The following is a 23295-nucleotide window of genomic DNA, read 5'->3' on the forward strand; positions in this document are numbered from 1 at the left end:
CGGAGTTTAGAAGATTGAGAGGGGATCTCATAGGGACCTATAAAATTCTGGCAGGACTGGACAGAATGGATGCAGATGGGACGTTTCCAAATGATGGGAAAATCCAGAACCCGGGGCCATGGTTCGAGGATCATAGGCAGACCATTTAGGACCGAGATGAGGAGGAATTTCTTGACCCAGAGGGTGGTGAATCTGTGGAATTCATTGCCACAGAGGGCAGTAGAGGCAGGTTCATTCAATCTATTTGAGAGGGAATTCGATCTATTTCTTCAGTATAAGGGTATGAAAGGTTACGGAGAGAGGGCGGGGACGGGCTACCGAACTTTAAGATCAGCCATGATCTCGTTGAATGGCGCAGGAGGCTCGAAGGGCCGAATGACCTACTCCTGCTCCCATCTTCCTCGTTTCTACAAGATAACTCGAGTCGGAACACTATCTCTTTTTATTTTACTGAGATCCTCGCAGACTTTTGTGTTTTACCGTGGGCCTTGGGAAGCCAGGTTGCTGGCGCTGACCGTCGCGCTGACTGTGCTGCCCGTTGGAGATGGCAGCACCTCCAGTGACTTTCATGTTATTTTCTGCTCGAGGACCAACTTTCTTCCATCGCCGACCCGTTCCCGATTCGACAAATCAAAACCCAGATTGAGGCTATTTGGAAAACAATCTCAGATAAGATGAGAGTTGCCAGCTTCACACTGACACAGCCGTTTATTTTTCCAACCACGGCACCGTGGCAAACAGTCGCTTTTCAATACGTCTCCTTGACAGACAAATCCTCAACAAGGAACAGGTTGAGTCGCCGACGACGTTTTAGCCGGGAACCGACGCTGGAATTTGACACGGGTCAGATTTCAATGAACTGCAGCCTCACGCTTGAAATCTATCAAGGCAGCAATCTCGGCAAAGGGTTGCGGGGAGGGGAAACCTTCTTCAGTAGTGTGCGCCAGGTGAAGCAGCTTTCTAAGGAGCGGCAGAACATTCTGAGGTGAAGCACGTTGCTGTGCATTTTGCCTCAATCGAGAGGTTCGTTTGGGGTTACGACCACTCAGTTAGAATCTGGATCGACTGCTCTGCTCTGCTACTTGCGTCATTTTTGGATGGAGAACAGTCGGGACACATTAAATCGATGTCAACCACCTGGGTGAAGCCGCGCAGCACCCCGATTGTTCTTTCTTTCCTCAAATGTGCACTCCTCATGCCTGACAGCCACAGGAGGGACATCTGGGTGGTGCCTGAGGCACTTCATCCTATCAAACTTCTTCAGCAACGCGTACCGACTGATTGCATCGCGACCTGGTTTGGAAACGAGCTGTAGACGGCCTCAAAAAGGTGGCAAATAGCCATCGTGGCCACTGACATCTTGTCCATCGAAGACACCCATGGGAGATGCTGCCTCAAGAAATGGTCAGCGTGGCAGTTAGCGCGAGGCTGTTGGAGCGCCAGCGACTGGGGTTCGAGTCCGGCGCTGTCTGCAAGGAGCTCGTTTGCTCTTCCCGTGCCTGCGTGCGTTTCCTCCGGGCGCTCCGGGTTCCTCCCACCCTTCGAAACGTACCGGGGTTGTCGGTCAATCGGGTGCTCCTGGATGGCACGGGCTCTGGGACGGAAAGGGCCTGTAACCCTGCTGAATGAATGTCTGAATTTTTAAAAAATTTAATTTAACGAGGCAGCCAAAATCAGAGAGGACCCCAGTCACCCCGGTCACGACCTTTCCTCGCCACGTCTTTCGGACAAGAGGTACAGAAGCCCGAAGTGCATTCTCTCCACGTCCGAGGACCGTTTTCGTCTGACAGCGATTAGGTTCTCGAATTTCCCCGCGCGACCCCAGCCCTGAACTACTCCGGGAATCAGAAGATCGGCATTCCTCGTGGTGCTCCCAGATTAACATTGGGTGGCATGGTGCTCTTGCAGGGCCAGCGACCGGGGTTCAAATCCGGCACTGAGTCGAAGGACGTTGTGTCTGCGTGGGTTTCCTCCCGCCCTCCAAGACCGTACGGGTCAATGGGTGTATTCGAGCAGCACGGGCTTACGGGCCGGAAGGCCCTGTTTACCGTGGTGCACCTAACGCAGAGACTGGCCATTTGGCTCGTCGAGTTTCTTCTGCCCTTTTTGTCTGGTGTACTTTGCATTGGGTGAACCTGGGGGGTAGGACAAAGAGGAGCGCAGAGTGGAACGCAAAATTCGTGAGGTGCCGTGACTGTGGTTAAAAACACGTGGAGATGCTGGAGGAACTCGGCCGGTCTCGCGGCGTCCGTAGGAGGAATTAGCCACGTTTCGGGCCTCAACCCTTCTTCAAAAAATGAGCCAAAAGAACAGGAAGGTGCCAGAATAAAGACTGAAGACTGGCTGGGGGAGGAGTCCGCAGCATCGGATTGGATACGATAGGAGGAGAGGCGAGAATCGATTTTGGCTCTGTGAACGAAGACAGAGGGAAAAGAGAGAGAGAGAGAGAGAGAGAGAGAGAGAGAGAGACGGAGCTGGAAGAAGGTGATGGGTGGAGCGGGCATTTTTAACAAAAGCCGGAGAAGACGATATTAACGTCAACCGGTCGAAGGGTTCCCAGGCGTAAGATGAGGGGTCGTTCCTCCCCAGTCAGGCAGTGCATGTGACCGTGGACAGGCAAGGGTTCGCCGTGCTAGGTTGCCCCGGGGTTGCCCCTGTGCTGCCCTACCAGCAGGGGTAGTCCGACTGAAAGGATGACGGTGGCTGCTTGTCAATGAGCGGCACACGCTTGAATGCTATTAGGATGACAGGCACTGAGCAATGTTTCAATGAGTTGACTGTATTCCTTGAGGTGCAATTGCAGCCTGTTCCTAATCCTGGGCCCCCGAGTTAACCTTTTCTGGTTAACAGTCAGGATACAAAATCGTCGCTCTTGGCTCTGAACACTATCTTCTATGAGCAGCTGCCCTGGACCGTGCAGAAGTCTGCAGTTGGAATGATGGATACTTTCCCAATGCGCTGAAAAAGATTCAGCGCGACTTGAAAAACAGGCAATAGAGAGAGAGAGAGAGAGAGAGAGAGAGAGAGAGAGAGAGAGAGAGAGAAAGGGAATTCAACCAACTCTGTTAAGAGGAACTAAAATTCAGTGTGTTCCTCTTCACATTTCTCTATCTATCCATGGTGTAATACTTCCAGAATCTGGAGGGTGTGAGTCACTCCTGCACTTTTGACATTGTTCTTCCATCTGACGTCTTTCCAAATCGGAAAAAAATCTTTAGCCCTGCCCCTCCACCAACAAAAATAAAACAATTTCCCGTGAGTTCTCCCCTCCCAAAACCAAGAAGAAATCAGAAACCAAAATCGTCAACCGACGATTCATTCAGCTTGTTAAAATGTGGCTGGATTTATCAAAGAAAGACCAGAGGAGCAGAAATAGGCTGTTCAGCCCATCGAGTCTGCCCCGCCATTTCCTCACGAGCCGATCCACTTTCCCCAATCAGCCCCACCCCACGGCCTTCGCCCCCTAACTTTTGACGTCCTGGCTAATCAAGAACCTCTCGATATCTGCCTTAAATACACCCAAAGACAATACTCATCTCCTACTTCCACCTCTGGGATTACAATGGCCAGTGCATCCATAATTGTAATTCCAAATGTCCCTTACCAACCACAGAGTGCTTAAGGCATAGGAATTGCTTACGGTGGAATGTGAGTGTGCGTGGGGTGTTGGCGGCGGGGGGGGGGCGGGGGGCAGTTTGAAAACCATTGAGTGTACGATTAATACACTGCTCTCTATTTTCCTCCTTTGTTAAGGAATGCACGTAATAGGTCAAAGACCGTAAAGGTTACAGATAGACATGCTTCAGCAACCGCTTCGCAGGCCAGCATTCAACAGGCCGACGAACATCATCGCCTTGACATCCTTGTGCCTCCAGCTCTGATCACTGATAACAATTTGGGTTCAACAAGGTTCAGTCCCTATTGTAACTGCCATTCTCAAATCACTGAGGTACTGGAGGTTATTAGGCCTTCAACGTTAAAAGGGCAAGAGATGAAGGCAGATAAGGTCCTCGAAGAGACAAGAAGAATTTTTCTCTTTTCTGCATTTCGTGATACACTGGAATGACGTCAGATAATCACAGCTTGTCAATGTGCTTACGACAGCTTTCATTCGAAATACCTGAGAGGTTTCACTTGCAAACTACTATTTTGCACTCTTTTTTCAATAGCCCTTCTCACGACCGACCGACCACCTCTCCCTCTCAACAAGGAGGTGTCTGTTTCCATTCTGAAACCCAACTTCTTTGCTTCTTCATGAAGTCAGTCAGATGTGGTTTTCAGACTGCCGGCGTGCAACGGTACAATCCAGGAAGTTTACCGCCTCACAGCCAGTCTAAAAAGGAATGCGCAGGAATTTTGAGGCCATTCCTGCACCGCTGTTTATCCTGCAGGACCCCTCCAACTTTTTGGAGGGGGCCTGCGGTGTAAATCGTAGCAGAAAAAAAATTCGCTAACGTTCATCCGCTCTCCTGCACGTCCAACCACCGGGACCGGTGCAGTCTTGAAAAGGCGCCCAGTGTGAACGTCCACGCGGCCGGTAATTACGTTGATTTTTTTTCCACTATTTTCTCAACGTTGCGGTCTAAAAAAACAGAAGTGGGTCAGTTTCTGCAACAAGGACACCCATTTGTGTTCTGAAGTCAAGAGCTGTTTTCTTAAAAAGCCACATCGCCTCGACGTGCAGAATCGCAATCCAATTTTGAAGTTGAGTGGGAAGAACAGGCCTTCAAAATAAAATTGAGGCACAAGATTCTGGGTGTATTTGGACAGCGTGGGCCATAAGGGCCCGTTACCGTGCTGTGTCCGAAACAAAAACGAAGACGGCGACCTATTGTTTATGAATGTTCCAGAAACATTCTAGCAAAGTACGGATCCCCTGTGGGTTTAAGGTGGCTGGTTCCAACCTGGTGAGGCACAAAAGCGTGGGGAATTGTTCTTTTCCAGAATGGAACAAATATGCAATGAATCTCTTTGGTCTTTCATTCACGCACCCGCCCGGCCGCCTGCTTTCGGCCTACAGAGTGAAACCCCGATTTTACGCACCCCGATTTAACGCAGATTCGGATAGAATGCAATGAGTCGTTGGAGTCGGGCTGGGGCAGGAGCGGGGAGGTCAGGTTCCCGGCAGCGGCAGGGACGTCGGGCTCCCGGCAGGAGCGAGCAAAAAGGCGAGTGCAGTGAACCCGCTTTTGTGGCGATGAGATTTCATGGACCCCAACGATCGCGTTATAATGAGGTTGCACTGTAGCTCAGGCCCGAAACATCAGTAACGTATCTTTACCTCCTACGGACACCGCGAGACCAGCTGAGTTCCACCAGCATTTCTGAGTGTTTACTCGAAAGTGGCTGAGGACGTGGGGTGGGAGTACTGCTCATGAACTTAAGGGAATTGAGGACAAACGGGTGAAATCTCTGAGGTAAATTGGGCTTGTTAAAATGTGGCTGGATTTACGAATAGAGATAATGAGGTCCGCACAATCCTACGGAACAACGAAGAGCCCTCGGATTTAATACGATCAAGCGTGAGCGATGCGACGGGTGAAAAATGTCTCGTCTTTGGAGTTCACCAGAATGATAACGAGCGTCAAAAGTGGAATTGAATCGAAACGACAGGCGCGCGCGTGACGATCTGGTCGAGGGATTCAAAATCAGGACTGGTTTCGTAGAAGTAACCTTCCCGGGGCAGAAAGCAGAAGATAGACGTCTGAATAAAGACTAAAGGATCAGATGTGACGAGACGCGACTATTATCGCGAAGAGACCGATTGCAATCCGGAAGCCACTCCTACAAAAGGTGCCGGAAGCAGATTTAGTCATAAATTTTAAAAGTGCATTGAACGAGTGTTTGAAATTTCAAGGGTCTGGCAAAGAGCGAGGGCACGGAGGCAAATTTAATTTAGACCCGCAGTGCATCAACAGGCCCCTGCACCCACAAGCCCCTGCCACGCAGATACGCCCCATTGACCCGCAACCCCGTACGTGGTGGGGCGGGAGGAAACCGGCATGGTCAGGGGGAGAATGGACAGACTCCTGACAGATAGCACGGGATTCAAACCCCGGTCGCTGGCGCCGTAACAGCGTTGCGCTGACCGTTCCGCGCCAGTATTACGTGTTTGGCTGGTACTCTTTGTTTATGGAATAGTAGTAATGAATTTAGAACAGTGATCATCGGGCATCTGTGCACAGAAATGCTAACTGGCACTTTTTTTCAAATTTAAGCTGTCGCCACGTTGTTCGGTGCCTCGATATAAAGACTGAATCGTGTCCCTTATTCCAAAATTTGACGTTACTTCAGCAAATAACTTGAATGACATTATGCAGCTGGCCCCGCAGTGCAATACATGAGGGTTGTGAGTGCGCAGTACTGAGGAAGTCTCAAGGAAGCACAGTATTGAGACATACCGATAGAAGAGTGATCAATAGCGATAGAATGGAAATACCATGGAATACGTAAATTCATACGTTTCCACTGGCCTTTGAGGCAGCACGGTTAGCGCGACGCTGTGACAGCGGCAGCGAGCCAGGTTAGATTCCGGCGCCGTCCCTAAGGAGTTTGCACGTTCTCCCTGCGACTGCGTGGGTTTCCTCCGGGTGTGCCGGCTTCCTCCCACGTTCCAAAGGCGCACAAGGTTGGTAGGTTCATTGGTCACGTGGGTGCGTTTGGGTGACGTGGGCCATGAGGGCCTGTGACTGTGCTGTCTCTCGGTGGTTCTCAGCCTTTCTCTTTCCACTCACGTACCACCTGTGGCATCAGTGCTCTCCGACTGGTAAGGGATTGCTTCAGGTGGCATGTGAGCGGGAAGGGAAGGTCGAGAATCACTGCTCCTGACCCCATCGTTACTGAGATATTTCGCTTGAGAAAGTTCTCATTGTCCCATTTCCTTTGGAGTTCTGAAACCGCGCACGCAACGAGTCCACCAGGTACGACTAACACGTACCACCTTGAGCAATCCCTGACTAATCGCAGGGCACCGACGACATAGGGATTACTTACGGCGGTGTGTGAGTGGCAAGAGAAAGGTTGAGAACCACTGCTCTAAAACAAAAAGACAATCCCAAAAAATACTAGCTTTACGTGGAAGGATAATTCAGAAAAACAGTTATTTCCTGTTACCATCACGTTCTAATCAATAAAACATTCTGCACTCGGAGGTCGGGGGGGGGGGTTGGGGGGGGGGGGTGGGCAACAGACCTGGCCCACTTTGTTTCCAGAGGGAACGAGAAATCGACGAGTCAGTCTCACCTGATCTTCCATGATCGATTGAGCACTGTGTGAAGTGAGCTGGTCCATTGATCTATAAAGCACTTTCCACGTGAGGCTTCTGGACAGATTTCTGCGACGTGATCAATCAAAATGTCTCCACTTTACACCACCTAAAAATTGTGAACTTGGGATCAACTTTGTCACGGGTTCAGTTTCTCCATCTCATCCTGCTTTAAGTCCACACCAAACACAGATGAGTTCATTCAATGCAGATGAGAAGGAAGTTGTCCGTTTAGTCCTTAGAGCCTCCTAGAATCATAAAATGGTCGCAGCAGATGAAGGTGCGTGGCCCACTAAATTCATGCAGATTGTCTGAAAAACAATCCAGTCATCACCACCACCCCCTCTCCCCGAAGTGCTATTTAACTCTCCTCCGAAACCCTGACCGACCACACGCAGGCACGACCTGATCAGTACGCTGCAGAAAAAGCAGATTCACACACCCCTGCCGTAACTCTGTCACGTCTGACCCGTGACCCAACTTCCCTCGCAAAACTGATATAACGAAGATCAGACTGATATTTTCTTTTCATCGCGCCATGGGAAATGGCCCCAAATTTCTCCCACCCGCCCCCGGCCTCACTTCTGAAGAGCCCGGCACTAATGGTTGCCTTGCCACAGAATCACAGGGACTTCAGCCTGCTGAAATACTTTGTCTGCCACTGTAACCTCCTAAATTTCAGTCAATACCACCTCAGTCGATAGAAAAACGTTTTATCGCAATTGAACTCCCGGGAGTCCGAGAAACACTTCAGCAATATTCTTCCCTCGTCAAGCAATAGGCATGTTCATTGCTGAGCTTTCCCCCGATTCTCCCGCATTCGAGTTAAAAAAGAAATGTAACACGCAAACTTTGGCGACGGGAGTCCGACGAGACTGTACATAGCTGGGGAGACGTCCAACTTCCTCTCTAGATACGTATCAAAACTGGTTCAGGCATTCAAGGACTGATAGGCCCTTTGAGGGATAAAGTTGAAATGAAATATTAAGAGGATCAAGATGTGTTACACATTGATACTTTACAGCTGTCTTCACAAGACTGAAAATCTGGTGCACAAATATCCAGCTGTATTTAATTTATCATCAGATATAATGTAAATGAACTGCCTGCAGGGCACGTGGGGTTTGGCGGTTGAGGAGAGAAGATAGCGGACGGTGAGGAAGGCGATAGGGTCGTGGAGGACGATCTGTCACACCCCCTACTGACTGACTCATCTCCTCTGCGTGTTTCGCAGCCGTTTAATGTTTGGGTTCGTGAAAGGCAAGCATCTGCAGGTCAAAGGGCAAAACGTGATGAATTGGACAGCACTTTCAGGAAGGGCTGAAGAGACTCTCAAATTACAGTGGACAACAATTTTTTTGCCCCCAGAAGAAATCGGGGACTATGACGGACAACGTCAAGCTGAACACGAGGATCATTTCACGTTCGCTGATCACGTAGGAAGTTGCAGAAAGATCAACTTTTACTGAATCTAGCATGCTCAATCGCGCAATGGCGCTGACACATTGCGCTCGTTCAACTGACCTAAAAAAATGATTTTCGTTTGTACTCAGCGTCCGATCCCTTTTGTGTCAGTGGCCACCAATAGTCGGCCAGCATTGACGGATTCCTCTTTCCCACGGCCGCGACGTCCTGGTGAAACCCTACGCCGCGTTCGTCACTGACTGTGCCGAGATCAGCAGGGGAGAAGTCCAAGTGCGAATGCAGAAGATGAATTTTCAAAGACACGTTGTGCTTCATGGCTTTGTCCACTTGAAGCACGTCGTCAATCAGCTCGATGCAGTTTGGTCTCTGTCGTTGCCAAGAAAGTTCTCGACAGCATCTTTAAAATGCCTTCCAAGTGATGCCCAGGCCTAAGGCAACCTTTGCGGAGCACCTGTTCTGAGTGCAGGCCCAGGCGTGCTTGGACCAAAACAGCTTGCTTTGTGGGCACAAAAATGGGTAATATCGAAATAAAAAACAACGGTACGTGATTGGAAAATTATCATGTGATTTTTTTTGTGATCCAGCAGCTCAGAATCCATATAATTCCACAAGTGTCAAGGAAGCAAAATCTTCCCAATCTGTGATGATGAGACCAAATGAAAAATAGTGTGTCAAGAAAATTGGGCGCGTGGACTACAAAATACAGGGAGAGTGGGCACCATTGGGCGACACAGTTCCTGAGGCAGCGAGGACCGTGCCGTCACAGCGAGAGCGACCTGGGGTCAAGTCTGGCGCCGTCCGTAAGGAGTTTGTTCTCTCTCCCCACGTCTGCATGAGTTTACTCCAGGTGCTCTGGTTTCCTCCCACCCTTTAACACGTACGGGGATTGTCAGTCAACTGGGGGGTCACGGACCGACCGGAAGGGCCTACGTGTCTAAATTTTAAAAACTAAATTGGAAATGCATCTATCACAGCTCATAACAAGAGGCGTGTTGAATTTACACGTCGACGCGCGGCACGGTAACGGACACGTGTCTGCAGATGATGGAATCTTGAGCAAGAGTAACACAGCTGGTTTTGGCTCCATATTCCTACATCTGCAGTCCTTTATGTTTTGGCTTGAATCCCGCTTCCGGACCACACGCAGGTTAAACGCATCAGAAATGTTAAGGAAACTAAGTTCAGGGTCACAATGGCTTCTCGCTGCTACCTTTGGGAAGAAGGTTCAGAAGCTTGAAACGGAGCACCTAGAGGGTAAAGAGCAGTTTTGTTTTCCTGTTTGAATTCAACAACAACCTCACACTTAACTTCACCAAAAGCAAGGAGCTGATTATTGACTTCAGGAAGGGAAAACCAGAGTTGTACGATCCAGTGATCACCGGGGGAATCAGAGGTAGAGAGGGCGGGCAAATTTAAGCTCTCGGAGGATCTTTCCTGGTCCCAACGCGTTATTGGCGTCGTGAAGAAAGTACGTCAGCATCTCTACTTCCTCAGGAGTTTGCAGAGAGGATTGGCGTGACGCTGGAAACCCTGGCAAATTTCGACAGACGTGCGGTGGAAAGTCTGCCGACCGGCCGCATCACTGTTTGGTATGGGGACACCGATACCCCTCAGCATAAAGCCCTGTAAAAGATAGCAGGCGCAACCCAGGACATCACAGGCAAAACCCTCCCCACTATCGAGAACATCTCCGGGGAACGCTGCCATCGGAGAGCAGAGGCAATTATCAAGGATCAACGCCACCCAGCAGACGCTCTGTTCTCGCTGCTGCCATCAGGAAAGAGGTCTCGGTGCCAAAAGACTCGCCCCACCGGGTCCAGGAACAGCTGCTACCCCTCCGCCATCGGACTCCTCAACGACAAACTCAATCGGGGACTCATTTCATGGCTCTCACTTTTGCACTTTACTGAATTATCCCCCCCCCCCCCCGCGTATTGCACAGTTTCTTTACATTATTTGTTTACACGTATACGTTGCATAGAGGTTTATTTCCACGACTAATTAGAGGGAATTCTGGCTCACCCACAGGAAAAAGAATCTCAGGGTTGCATGTGATGTCACGTATGTCCTCTGACAATAAATTTGAAATCTGAGACCACAATGTTGGAAGTCGCAGTGAGATCCTTTCATGTCCCTTCCTATCTATCACGGGTGTAAAACAGGATCATAGCATTTAATGTACATGCTGTGGAGTCCAAGAATAGCACAAATAATCTATTCACTGAAGGGTTCCGACAGAGAATTAAATACGGACCAAGACCCTTCCCTTATTCAAAACTGTACAGTGACCGCCGCACTCAAGGCACAAAAAAGAACCACTAAGTTTTACTGTCTCCTTTGCAAGAAGGCATCTCTGAATGCACAGAGTCCACCAGGACTTCCCTGTTCCAGTGTCTGCTTTTGAACCGTCGTCTCTCTAATTCAGAGGCAAGAAATCCATCCACTGAGGCGCTGATACAGAATGTCACTGCCGTTAAATCAATACGATCTGCGATTGGAATGTTGATCGACGAGGTCCTGACACCTTCGCCAATTAACATACCTCAATTGCTCGGGGAATTCTGCACATTCCAACTGAATACTGTTCTACGTATTATTTTTCGACTCTGTCAGAAAATTCGATTGCCACATTCGAGGTGTGATAGAAACCAAATACCGGAGAGACTCGTGTGACGGTCGAGTTCTTTGGACCGATATTTTGGGTCAAATTGGTGGGGTGGGGAGGGGAAGGTCGATTTTTACCCGAGTCATCCTTTTGACTGCAGTGACTACCTGCATCGTTAAAGGCATCGGGAGCTCGGATGGCCGGGACCTGCGTTCGGGGCATCGGGAGCTTTGATGGGTTGGCGGTCGGGGCATCGGGTGTTCAGATGGGTGAGCGGCCGGAACATCAGGGACTCGGGCGCGCGGCTGGTCGGGGTCAGAAATGACGGGGGGGATTGACTTTTTACGCAGGTCAGACGGAAAACATGTGATGGGGGGGGGGTCGACGATTACACGAGATCGACTATGTACGGTGGGTACATTCTGTTGCAGCTGTACAACAGGAAGTAATGCACAAGTTTACAATAGTTAGGTGGCTCCTACTGCGACGAACTAAGCCTATTCAGGTTAAAGACAGTTACCGAGAGAGTTACCACATTGTACGTACCAGTGACCCGTGGGAGGCACAAAATATACACAGCAGTGTATCCTGGTGTCGGGAATCCGCTTCTTTCGATTGATATTAATCTCTTCTCTCAGGTATTTTTCATACTGTTCATTGATATATTTCACAATTGGCTCCCAGCTGTAATACAGAATTGCTTCATTATAAACTTTACCAAGATTTGATCATCTTTGATTTTCAACTTTCCAAGGGTTAAACTCATCGCTGTGGATTTCATTTGGAGAGATGACAAAGAGTTCTGGCTCTTCCCTTACCGTATACACAAGTCTGGGCGGCCGATTTTTACACGGACGCTACGTTTTAACCCCGATTAGGTACCTGCGTTGTTCGTAATCTTAAAGACTTCTACCTGATTACCCTTTAACTTCCCATTTCTATTGTTAAAATAAAATCACTGAACATTACTCGAATTTGTTTGAAAATATAAATCAATGCAACGAGCCTGAATCCTGGAAAAACCAAAAACTCACCAGTTTTTATTGTTTATTTGATCTCCAAATCCTGGAGTGTCAATGACTGTCAAATTCATCTTTACTCCTTTTTCTTCAATAACTGGAAGAGATGAAAAAAAAACACAAACATTAATCGGATGGAGTAAACGGCTAAAGGTGAACAGAAATGGCTCAATGTTTCTAGAAAATGCAAATGTACATCAATCCAACCTGACCAAATGTGTTCAACTACCTCAAAGTTCCATCAGTATTTCAGGGCTGAAATTCAATCCACTAAAGCAAGATAACGTTTCCATTTCAGCCGCTCATATCTGATAATGCTGGGGGACTGACCCTGGCTTTCCCAAGACCCTTTCCCAACTACCATCCACTTATTGCCAAGTGATGGCCACATTAGAGGCAGCTGCGTGCTGAGCGCAGCGTGACGTCATTCCATATTTATGTTTGCGTAACTGGAGAGGTGATCCCATCGTCCCCAGATGGTTGAAGACCAACGCACTGACGACGTCGTGAAGACAGCACTTCAGCGCCTCTGCTTCCTCAGGAGTTGACGGAGGTCTGGTACGACGACGGAAACCCTGGCAAATTCTCACAGGCGTGTGCCTCAAAGTACGCTGACTGGCTGCACCGTGGTCTGTCTGGTACCCCTGAGTGGAAAGGGAGTGGACGTCGCAGGCAAAAGCCTCCCCGCCGTCGAGAATACCTCCAGCGAACGCTGCCGTCAGAGGCGGCAGCAATCGTCAAGGATCCACGTCGCCCAGCACGCGCTCCGTTCTCTCTGCTACCATTAGGAAATAGGCGTGACGAGACTTGCACCACCAGGTTCAGGAACAGCTGCTCCTCCCCCTCCACCGTCAGACTCCTCGACAGCAAACTCACCCAGAAACATCTTACTTTTGCATTTTATTGATTGTTTTTTTTCTCTCTGTACGACACAGTTCACTGTTATTTCTTTCTTTGTTTCCCCGTGTATGTCGAGTGCAGTATTTTGCACTGGTCGTAAGTGGTAATTCGGCCTCACCCACTGGAAAAAGAATCTCAGGGGCGTATGTGATGTCAGGTATGTACTCTGACAAGAAATCTGAAGAGTCTTAATTAGAATTCAACTCATTTCTGAAGTAAGACATTACAGTCCTCCTTCATCATCCATCCTCCCCATCATCTCTTCCGACGCTTCTATGACCTCTGAATTGAACTGGTCCATTAGACGTCAAGACAAGCTTACTGTCGTCTGATCGCGCAAGTACAACTCGTTCTCCGGTCGTCGATGCCAAACATACAGACACACAACCAGACATAATACACAGACAGCCAAACAATACATATGCAGGACAATGATTTTGTACGTATAAATAAATAGATTTTGTTTCTCAGATGATGAGCGTGAGCTGTGGTCGTTCCGCGTTCTCAGTGCCCGTGGCAAGAAGCTGTTCCTCAGCCTGGCGGTGCTGGCCCTGATCCTCCCGGATCATTTGCTCGAAAGATGCCACGCGTGGGGTTGAAGGGGTCCTAAATATAGAAGAATATAAATTGCAACGTGCCCCATTCACCGAAAGCGTCGTTTGCTGAGTTATATTGACTTGCACTTGGGTGACAGCTCAATCTCCTCTCTCCCCCCCCACCCCCAACACCACCCCATTCCTTAGCCTCCTCGCTCTAACCTTCAGTATCTCCGTGCTGCTGCCATGAGCACGACCACCTCTTGTGTATTCCGGGTTCATGTATTCCACCACCAACGCCTCAGCTTGACAATTTCCTCCTCAAGCTTCCGAACTCTTTCCTTAAAGGCCATCTGTTCATGGACCCGTCCGCGTTCTCCTACGTAAAGCTCTGTGTCAAATTCTGCTTGACTGGGGTCCTGAGGATCATCTCACCACGTTGGAGCTGCCACAAGAATGCTGTTACGAAACGCTAAACCCTGTTTCCGATCATCCCCGGAAGCAAGGTGGAATGGCAATCGACGATTGATTTAAATTGGGCGGCACCCTTAGTATCCGTGAGCGCAACGCCATTAGAGCGCCAGTGACAGGGGTTCCAATCTGGCGCTGCCTGTGAGGAGTGTGCCCGTTCTCCCCCTGTTTGGGTGCTCTGGCTTCCTCCCACCCTTCAGAACATCCAGGGGTTGGAGGTCAATTGGGCGGCACGGGCTCGTGAGGCGAAAAGACTTATTACCGGGCTGTATGTCTAAATTTGAATTTGTAGCTGAATGTGAATAACAAGCGGGGCCACGAGACAGAATATGGGAACAAGACTTTGGCAAAGGCTTAATGGTTTGAAAAGCCTCCTCTGGACCTCCAACTTAAAGGTCTGGCCTCAGGATTTTGTTGCAGTGAACAATACAAGCACAAAAGTCATTGAAATTTTTTTTTAAATGCCAAAGAAATCGATTGAAAAAGTGCAAGTGAACTGTTGATCTCTACCAATCTCATAATGGAGAAGGTGGTGTTCAATTTTGCGGTCGCCGTGGAGAGCAACTGATCTACCGGTATTTCAGGTCTTCCTTCAACACCCCCTCGTCGGTCAGGAAGGTGCCGCAGCGCCTGCTCTTCCTCAGGAGGCGACCGGCCCCCATCTTGATGACCTTTTACAAAAGGTCGACTGAGAGGGTCGTACCCGGCTGCATCAGCTATGTGGGATTGCAGCTGTAAAGCATCGGACCGAATGTCCATACAAACAGCCGAGAGAATCACAGGGGTCTCCTTTTCCTCGATCGACATCGTTTACTGAGAAGGAGGTTCTAACTGTGCCTCAAGGGATTCTAGAAGACCCTTTTCATCTCGCGCGTGACATCTTTAATCCGCGACCTTCAAGGAGGAGGTACATCAAAATCAGGGCTGCCAGACTGGGGAGTAGCTTCTTCCTGCAGGCTGTGAGACCGATGAACCTGTAACCGTGCAAATCACCCCAAATAATGATACATTTGTTTTTTTTTAATCATTTACGGGATCATTATGTGCCGTGAATTATGCGTGCACTCTGGTCCGGAGGGATGTTTTCTCATGGGGTTGAACACGTACAAATTCGAGGAGAACAAACTTGAACCTCACCCTGCCAACCAGACTCGCCCAGTAAGACCTCAGCGCACCTCCCCGTTGGACGAGTGAATGAACATTGGCCTGGAGGTCAGAGCGCCCGAGTCACGCAGCATCATTTTGGATTTGGCCCACAAGTTGAACCAAAGCCGCCTGCTAATCTGACCGCTGTTGAAGGCTGGCAGATCACCAGAGTAGAAAAGGGAGACATCAGCTCTCTCAAATGTGATTTTTATTCTAAGGCAGAAGAGGCGAAGAAAAAAAAACCCCCGAACCAACCACTCGCTGCTTCAGGTTTCAAAAGGAAGTTCCCAGCATCCTCTCCGAGTTAAACGAGTCACACGAGAGCAGAATCAAAACCAGTCGTGGCGCTTTTGTAGAAATGAAAAGCATCTCAGATTCAACGGTGGTTGTTGGCAGAAGTTAATGCACCGTGAATTATGTCATTGTTTTATAACAATTCAAGCAACCTCCTTCTGCACTGATCATATTTTCTTTCAAACTTTTTGTTTTGGAAGGTTGTGTTCGCTGTTTTCGTGAAGTTGCGTAAATCCATGACGTCGTTTCACACAATGAGAAAAGACGCTTCCTCTCCTGACAGTTGGCGAGACAGCTTTAAAAAGCGTTCTCCCTGTATTAATGTGGGCGGCCAACTTATGCACAGCAGGATCCCATCGCGTGTCGCGTGAACGGTTTTGCTGGCACTGACCGAAGGGTGGAAGGACGGAGAGTCTCTCCACGCAGTTTGTCGCAAAATCTTATCCCAGGCTTAACATTTCCCACGAAGGATAGCACTGACTTTACAGATTCCCTCAGATCACGTCGCCTTCCACTGTCAAGTAGGTCAGACGCACGGGGGACGTTAGGAATTGAAAGACGTGAGAAAAGAGGAGACAAGGCATGAAGGAAGATCAAATGATCTTGTTCTTTGCCTTAACACATGATAGAAATTTACTGCCAAACGGTGCACCGACCTGCAAAACAGATCGCTCGTTCTGATTGAATTTTTGTTTTAAAATTTAGTCATGCAATAAGGTAACAGACCCTTTTGGCCTACAAGCCTGCGCCGCCCAATTAGCCTACGACCTGGAACATTTTGAAGGGTGAGAGGAAACCGGAGCACCCGGACGAAAGCCGCGCAGACACGGAGAGAACGTACAAACTCCTTACGGCCGGCGCTGTGTTCGAACCCCGGGCGCCGAAACAGCGTTGCGCTAACCACTTCACTAACCCTGCCGTCCTTTGCTGGAATAGAAGTGGCGGCGGCCACAGTGGAGCAGCTCCCTCTTTCCAACCCAGCGAGCGACAACGGGCATAGAAAAGGACACTGGCTCCATGTCGGTGGTCCAGCCAGGTAACTCTGTAAGGCCTCATACTTTCAAACATCGCGAAACTCACTGGGTCCAATGCTGCCGGACTGCAAGCCCACAATAATTCACGTCATCAAAACCATCATCTCGGGTGTCCCGAACGCACGACTGAAAATCTAGGAACGCGAGTCAATTTTGCATGCGGAGCAGGAGCGGAGGAATGATGCATCCATTTGAGGCACAGTCACCATATTCATCTGTTGGGTTAACTTTGTCATTGTATTCACTGACTGCAGAACGTTTCGGGACAACCAGAGGAGGTGAAAGGGAGGGAGTGCACCAGATTGCTGAGGTTGTTTCCTCGCGAGTGTGATCTTTACTCTTCCGTGTTTCCACTCGCCCGAGATATTGAAATGACCAACCGTAGAGCACGACAGCGCAGAAACAGGCTCTTTGGCCCTTCTGATCGGAGCTATTTTTCCGCCTCGTCCCACCGACCTGCACCCAGGCCATAGCCCTCCCATCCATGACCCCATCCACATTTTTCTTCAATGTCAAAATTGAGCTCACATTCACCACTTCACCCGGCAGCTCATTTCACACTCCCACCACTCCCTGTGTGAAGGTTCCTCCTCAATTTTTCCCCGTTCACCCCTGTCCTCTGGTGTTTATCTCACCTCACCTCAGTGGAAAACGCCGGCTTGCACTTACACTGTTGATACCCCTCGTCATTTTGTCCATCTCGATCAAATCTCCCCTCATTCTTCTACGCTCCAAGGAATAGCCCTGCCCTGTTTAACCTTGCCCTGTAACTCAGTTCTTCAATCCCAGCAACACCCTCGTCAATCTCCAATGCACTCTTTCAATCTTCCTGTTTGCCTTCCCGCAGTTCGGTGACCAAAACTGCACACGACACTCCAGAGGTGGCCTCACCAATGTCTTATGCAACTTCACCAGAGCATCCCAATTCCTCAGCTCAGTACTTTGATTTATGAAGGCCAATGTGCCATAAGCTCTCTTTACAATTTGTCGTGAGTGAGAAAACGGATTTGATGGGTCTCAGGAGCAAGGACTCTGAACAGTTTGGTAGTAAATGATTTAGTCGACAAAGGACGAACGCGGGAAAGTTGCTCCGCAATCCAACTCGCGCACAATTTATAGCGAGCGTGGGAAAATCACCCTGGCAATGAAACGCACGCGTGCGATTTAGAGTCGGACGTAGGAAAATCGCGGCAGGGATAAAATACACCCACAAGACGCACTGGGTACATACAACAATCGAGGAAGTGAAATACGATGCCCGCCACCCCTCGACTCAGTGCAGGCATGGCTCCCGTCCCTTTAACAGTGCTCATCTTACCGACAATTTCTCCAGCGCCCTTCCACAGTTCGAGGCCTGGAGTGAAGCAGGGTGGTCCTGAGTTGGCAGAGAGAAAGATCCGATACCACACGGTAGCCTTAATGGGGCTGGAGGGTCTAGCCTAGGTCATTTACAGAGACACTAATCAATTACCTCGACCAATGGCCCAAGGCCAAGTACAGGAGGGATTTAAATTCGCCAACGGCATGGTGTGCACTAAATGGGTGCGGTGGGGCCAAACCTCGGTTGCAGGTGATTCGTCTTCCGGCCAAGTAGTGGGAAGTGCTTCGTGTGACAACCACGACCCTTCGCAATACAACAACCCTACACACCTTCGGGGAATTATGGATCTGTATTGCAGATCCCTTTGCTCTACCACACACCTCAGTGCCTTTAAGAGGGCATGCAAAATCAACGAAGGCCTCTTCCACCCTGTGCACATCTTTCAGATACTCCCAGGAGGATCAGAGCCGGCACCACCAGGCCGAGGAGCAGCTTCTTCCCGCGGGCGGTGAGAAGGCTGTACGACCAAAGGAGCTGCTCCCGTGAACCATCCCAGGCTCTGAGATCCACGAAACAACATTTATTTATTTAGATGAACTACATGTCCTGCACGTGTATTGTTTGTCTGTACGTACGTGTGTTACGTCTGGCTGTGCGTCTGCATATTTTACACCGAGGACCTGAGAACGCTATTTTATCGGATTGTACTTATGCCATCAGCTGACAATAAACTTGACTTGACCAACTTGTGGATTAAATCACAGCTCCAAATATGTTCTATATCCAATGTGTATGTACCGAAATTGACCAGCACCGTCCTTTTTCGACCATCAACCCTAATCTGATTTGCCTGCATCAGACGGTCCCTCGGCGCCTCAACAAATCTTGAAGAGAGACTGAAGTTCCCTGGAAGAGGAGACAGCTGTGAGGTGATTCAGTGGTCGGATATAGAGATGCCTCCTCCTGTGAGTGTCCAAAATTGAAACCCACCGGTAGAAGGTCGACATTGATCCTTCTAGTCAGGAGAGATAACTCTGTCCAGAGCGGAACATGTCGTTCCCTTCCCCCCACCCCCCCGCCCCCTCACTTGGAATGGGCGAGGCAAACAGCACGTGTGCGTGTTAAAGGGAAGGCTGGATAAATAGAAGAGGGAGGAGATTATGCACGTGGAGTGTAACCATGGTGACGCAGCAACTGGGTTCAAATGGCTGCTTTTGTGCTCTTTGTTTCATGCAGATTCACTGTGTCGGAGCAACTGATAGAAAAGATGTTTCTAATCTGTGCGCAAGTCATGAAGCCGTACAGGACCTTCAACCCAGCTAGTCCTTCTTGACCAAGCCGTTTCCCCAGAACTGGTCCCATTCACCTGCATTTGACCAAATTATGGCCTAAATAGCTGTGAAACATTGGAATCGACACCACATCGATAGCTTCCTCTGGTCATTCCACACACTCACTACTGTGGTGCCCTTCACATTACTGCTTAATCCGTCCCCTGGGGGAAAAAAAGACCGACCTTCGCTTTGTAAACCTTGAAGAGGTCTCCCCTCGGCTGCCTACATCACAGGGGGAAAGAGTGCCCACCTTTCCAAACCCTCCTTACAATCAAGTTTCAAGAAGAACATACCGGCGGCGAGCTGGGCCTCTTTCCTGACGGCAGCAGCGAGAACAGAGCGTGTGCTGAGTGGTGTGGATCCTTGATGATTGCTGCTGCTCTCTGTCGGTGGAGAGGGGGTTCAGCCTGTGATGTCCTGGGCTGCGTCCACTACCTTTGGCAGGGCTTTATGCTGGGGGTTATGGGGTCTCCCCCTACAAGACCGTATGCAGCTGGTCAGCACACTTTCCACCTCGCATCTGTCAAAATTTGCCTCCGGGTGCTCCAGTTTCCCCCCCCCACCCCTTCCAAACGTATGATGGTTGTAGGATAATTGGGGTATTTGGGTGGCAAGGGCTTGTGGGCTGGAAGGGCCTACGTATTTAAATTGAAAATTTAAATATACCCTATTTCTTAAGAAAAGGTGGCTATTCAACCCATTACGACCGCGCTAGCAGCTATTTCAGCAGGTCTCTGCCTGTCATCCTGCAATTAGGTTCAAGAGCTTTGAAAACTGACTGATGGAGCTGACATCACCGCAAAAGGTCTTTGAAGATTGAGAGCTTTTATTTCTTACTTCCCAATCACAAGCCAAAACTTGTAAAGATAAAGGGGCTTTTGTGAACCATTTAATGGATGATCTAGCCAACAATTATTGCACAGAATTTCATTCTTGACAATAACTTTAAAGCAACATTTACAAAAGGATCTTGGGTCCATCAATAAATCGCCTCGCGACCTCACTGTCAAATACTGAGTGCTTTGTACGACGCAAGGATTCACACCCACTCTCCCAACAGTAGTGGTGCCTGTTTAGATTCTGCAGGCTGTTAAAATCTGACCACACCGGCGCCACTGAATCAAAATAACTGAAGGGGGTCGCCTTATCTCAAGGGAGATTATGGTTTCACAGCTTTCCGCTCAATGCACGTGAAGCGACGCCGCACTTCGCGACGCACCTCGCCACTTCCCCACTGCTTGAGAGGAGAGCTCTTCTCTGAAAACTGCACACCCCTGCAAGTACTTCTCCGTGCCCACACGACATCGGCACGAGGGGGGATCTTGCTTCGTGGCAGCATTTGCGAAAAGAGTTTCAAATCCAGAATTCTGGTCCCTCCCAAAGGCTGGAGGAAAGGTGCAAAAGAGATTTTTTTTTTGTGGCGCTGGGACATTAAGAATTAAGAAGCCAGGGCTTGGATATGGAATTAGGAATACAAGATGATGATATTAATAATCTGAATGAAAGGTTCGAGGGAGCAAAACGCAGAACCATCTCCAAAGGCTGAAAGGTCTCTTTTGTCTGCAGGCAAAGAAATAACTGCTTGCCTTCTTCTTTACTTGACAGTGATTTGCTTTTACTTAAATTATGAAATCAGGACTTGGCTAGGAATTCATTATTAACTGTAAAGTTCTTAAAATCTTGCCTATTTAATTCTTGTTCTCTTGATAAAGTGGTCGACGGGATCGGTACCCATAGCTCGAAAGCTGGGCCAAAGGACCCGTTTCTACGCTCCACCACTCGATGGAAGGCTTGATCAAAATTCGGCCACGTTAGGGTGGACACTAATTTCTCTATCTTCCGTTCCTGGAGAAACAGGATCATTAGGGCAGCACGGTCAGTGGAGCAATTAGCGCAATGCCGTCACTGCGCCCGCAGCCGTTCTCCATGTGTTCTGCAAGGGTTTCCTCCAGGTGTTCCAGTTTCCTCTCAGGGGCTGTAGGTCCATCGGGCTGTAGGTCATTGGGAGGTACGGGCTCGCGAGCCAAAAAGGTCCGTCACCCTGCTGGACGTCTAAATTAAAAATTTTTATTTAAACTTCATTTTAAATACAATAGTTACTTCAGCAATTGAGTATTTTGAACGCACGACTGTTTTGACAGTTTGCAACGGCGAGGCTGCCTCGCTCAACACGTTTAAGACCCAGTTCGATAGATTTTTTCATCAAAGGATCTTGGGAAAAGGTAGGAAGGTGAAGCCAAGTTCATGCCAGGATCAGCCACGATCTTACGGAAATGGTGGAGCAGGTTCAGTGGCCCAGAAGGCTGACTCCTGCTCCCGTTCCTCACCTTCTTCTGCTTTGTGACCAATGAGTTACCTTTGAAGTGAAATTGGTAACTCGGGAACGACGTCCATCAGTGCACGCACGGGACACGTCAGAGAAGTTTATTTTGGAACGAGAATTTGCTTCCGTACCTTACATCCACCAGGACGGCTGATGTTCTGCTTTATGTTTCTACTGAGAGACAGCACTTCTTGGGTTGTACTAGCATTGATTTGATGGACCAAATGGCCTCCTTCTGTGCCTTACACACCCCATAAGGGGGCACAGTTTCTTTCCATTTCCCACCAAGAGTTGTTCCCGTAGAGTGACGGGAGATGTAGCTCAGCTTGCTCAAGATTAGAATCTTAATGCCTCTTGCACCGAGATTAATTAAATAGATTGGAGTTAAAAGCTTCAATGAGGCTTGAATTTCTGACACGTGGTCATGGAGCAACTGCTTGCCTAATTTTATGACCACAACTATCTTTCTTCATTACCTGCAAGTAATTGTAGGATGACAAACTACTGGAACATCTAATTTAGTGATTAACAGTGATGATTATAATTTTCTTTTGTTTTAATGGTTTGTTTGATGGCTCAAGATAAGGAGGACAGCTGGACGAGTCAGGAACTTGAACACAAAGAAACTGTAATGCTACCTATGCAGAGATTTGAAGGAGGGATTTCAAACTGCTCTTCGAGTGACTGAAAATAGGCAATGGGTATTAATCTCTCGAGTAAAGACACAAGGCTGGAGAAACTCAGTAGGTCAAACAGTGCCCTGTATATAGCAAAGGTAATGATTCGTAACCGACATTTCAGGCTTGAGCCCTTCGACAAGTATCACGTTACTGGAGCACCTCGGTCATTGTCCACATTCAGTATACCCTTATTGTTGGCTGGGGGTTGGGGGGTGTCATATAAATTAGACGCGCAGCACGGCAACAGGTCATCTTGGCCCACAACTCCGTGCCGTCCGATTAACCTACACCCCTGGTACACGTTGAACGGTGGGATGAAACCGCAGCCCTCGACATTGGGAGAGCGTATAAACTCCTTACAGATAGCACGGGATCCAAACCCCGGAACTGATCGCTGGTGTGAAACGCTATGCCAACCGTGCCGTCCCAAAACATAAAACTTTGTGAAGATCGGTTCATGTGGTGTACCTATGATGAACTTCAATTACATCAGAGAATGATCGAACTCAACGTGAAGCCCGTCAATCCATTGTTAGAGTCAACACTTTCATCCTTCCCACACGGGCAGCGGGTTAGCCTAGAGAATAACGCAATGCTATCACAGTGCCTGCGACCGGGTTTGAAAACGGAGCTGTCTCCGAGGAGTTTGTACGTTCTCCCCGTGAACTCGGTGGGTTTTCTCTCGGTGCGCCGGTTTCCTCCCACGTTCCGGGGTTGGTCGGTTAATTGAGTGCAATCGGGCGCCATGGGTTGCATGGGCCGGAAAGGCCGCCTAACGTGCTGTATCGTTTAAAAAATTTAAATTCTCCCCTGCTCCCTCCCCGAAGGCCCAAAGATTTCGGCCCCCTTATACTTGTGCAATTTCTCTCAACGTTGTGAACGAGTTGATGACTGAATTTAAACTCCACTGGCAATCACAGAAATTCACTGTGTGCAACGGCAC

General features: G+C 49.0%; 1 protein-coding gene across 16 annotated transcripts in view; it reads right to left on the bottom strand.

The window, feature by feature from the left end:
* LOC138746879 (neuronal-specific septin-3-like) overlaps positions 1–23295 on the bottom strand; it is a 294741-nt gene that overhangs the window by 38731 nt on the left and 232715 nt on the right. For all 16 annotated transcript variants that reach the window (XM_069905464.1, XM_069905463.1, XM_069905474.1 and 13 more), the window contains 2 exons: positions 12329–12410; positions 11841–11978 (listed from right to left, as the gene is read on the bottom strand). In XM_069905464.1, the coding sequence (XP_069761565.1) occupies positions 11841–11978; positions 12329–12410 (220 nt within the window). The remainder of the gene's footprint in view (positions 1–11840; positions 11979–12328; positions 12411–23295) is intronic.

Source organism: Narcine bancroftii, chromosome 12 (genome assembly GCF_036971445.1).
Source record: "Narcine bancroftii isolate sNarBan1 chromosome 12, sNarBan1.hap1, whole genome shotgun sequence".
Taxonomy (NCBI): domain Eukaryota; kingdom Metazoa; phylum Chordata; class Chondrichthyes; order Torpediniformes; family Narcinidae; genus Narcine; species Narcine bancroftii.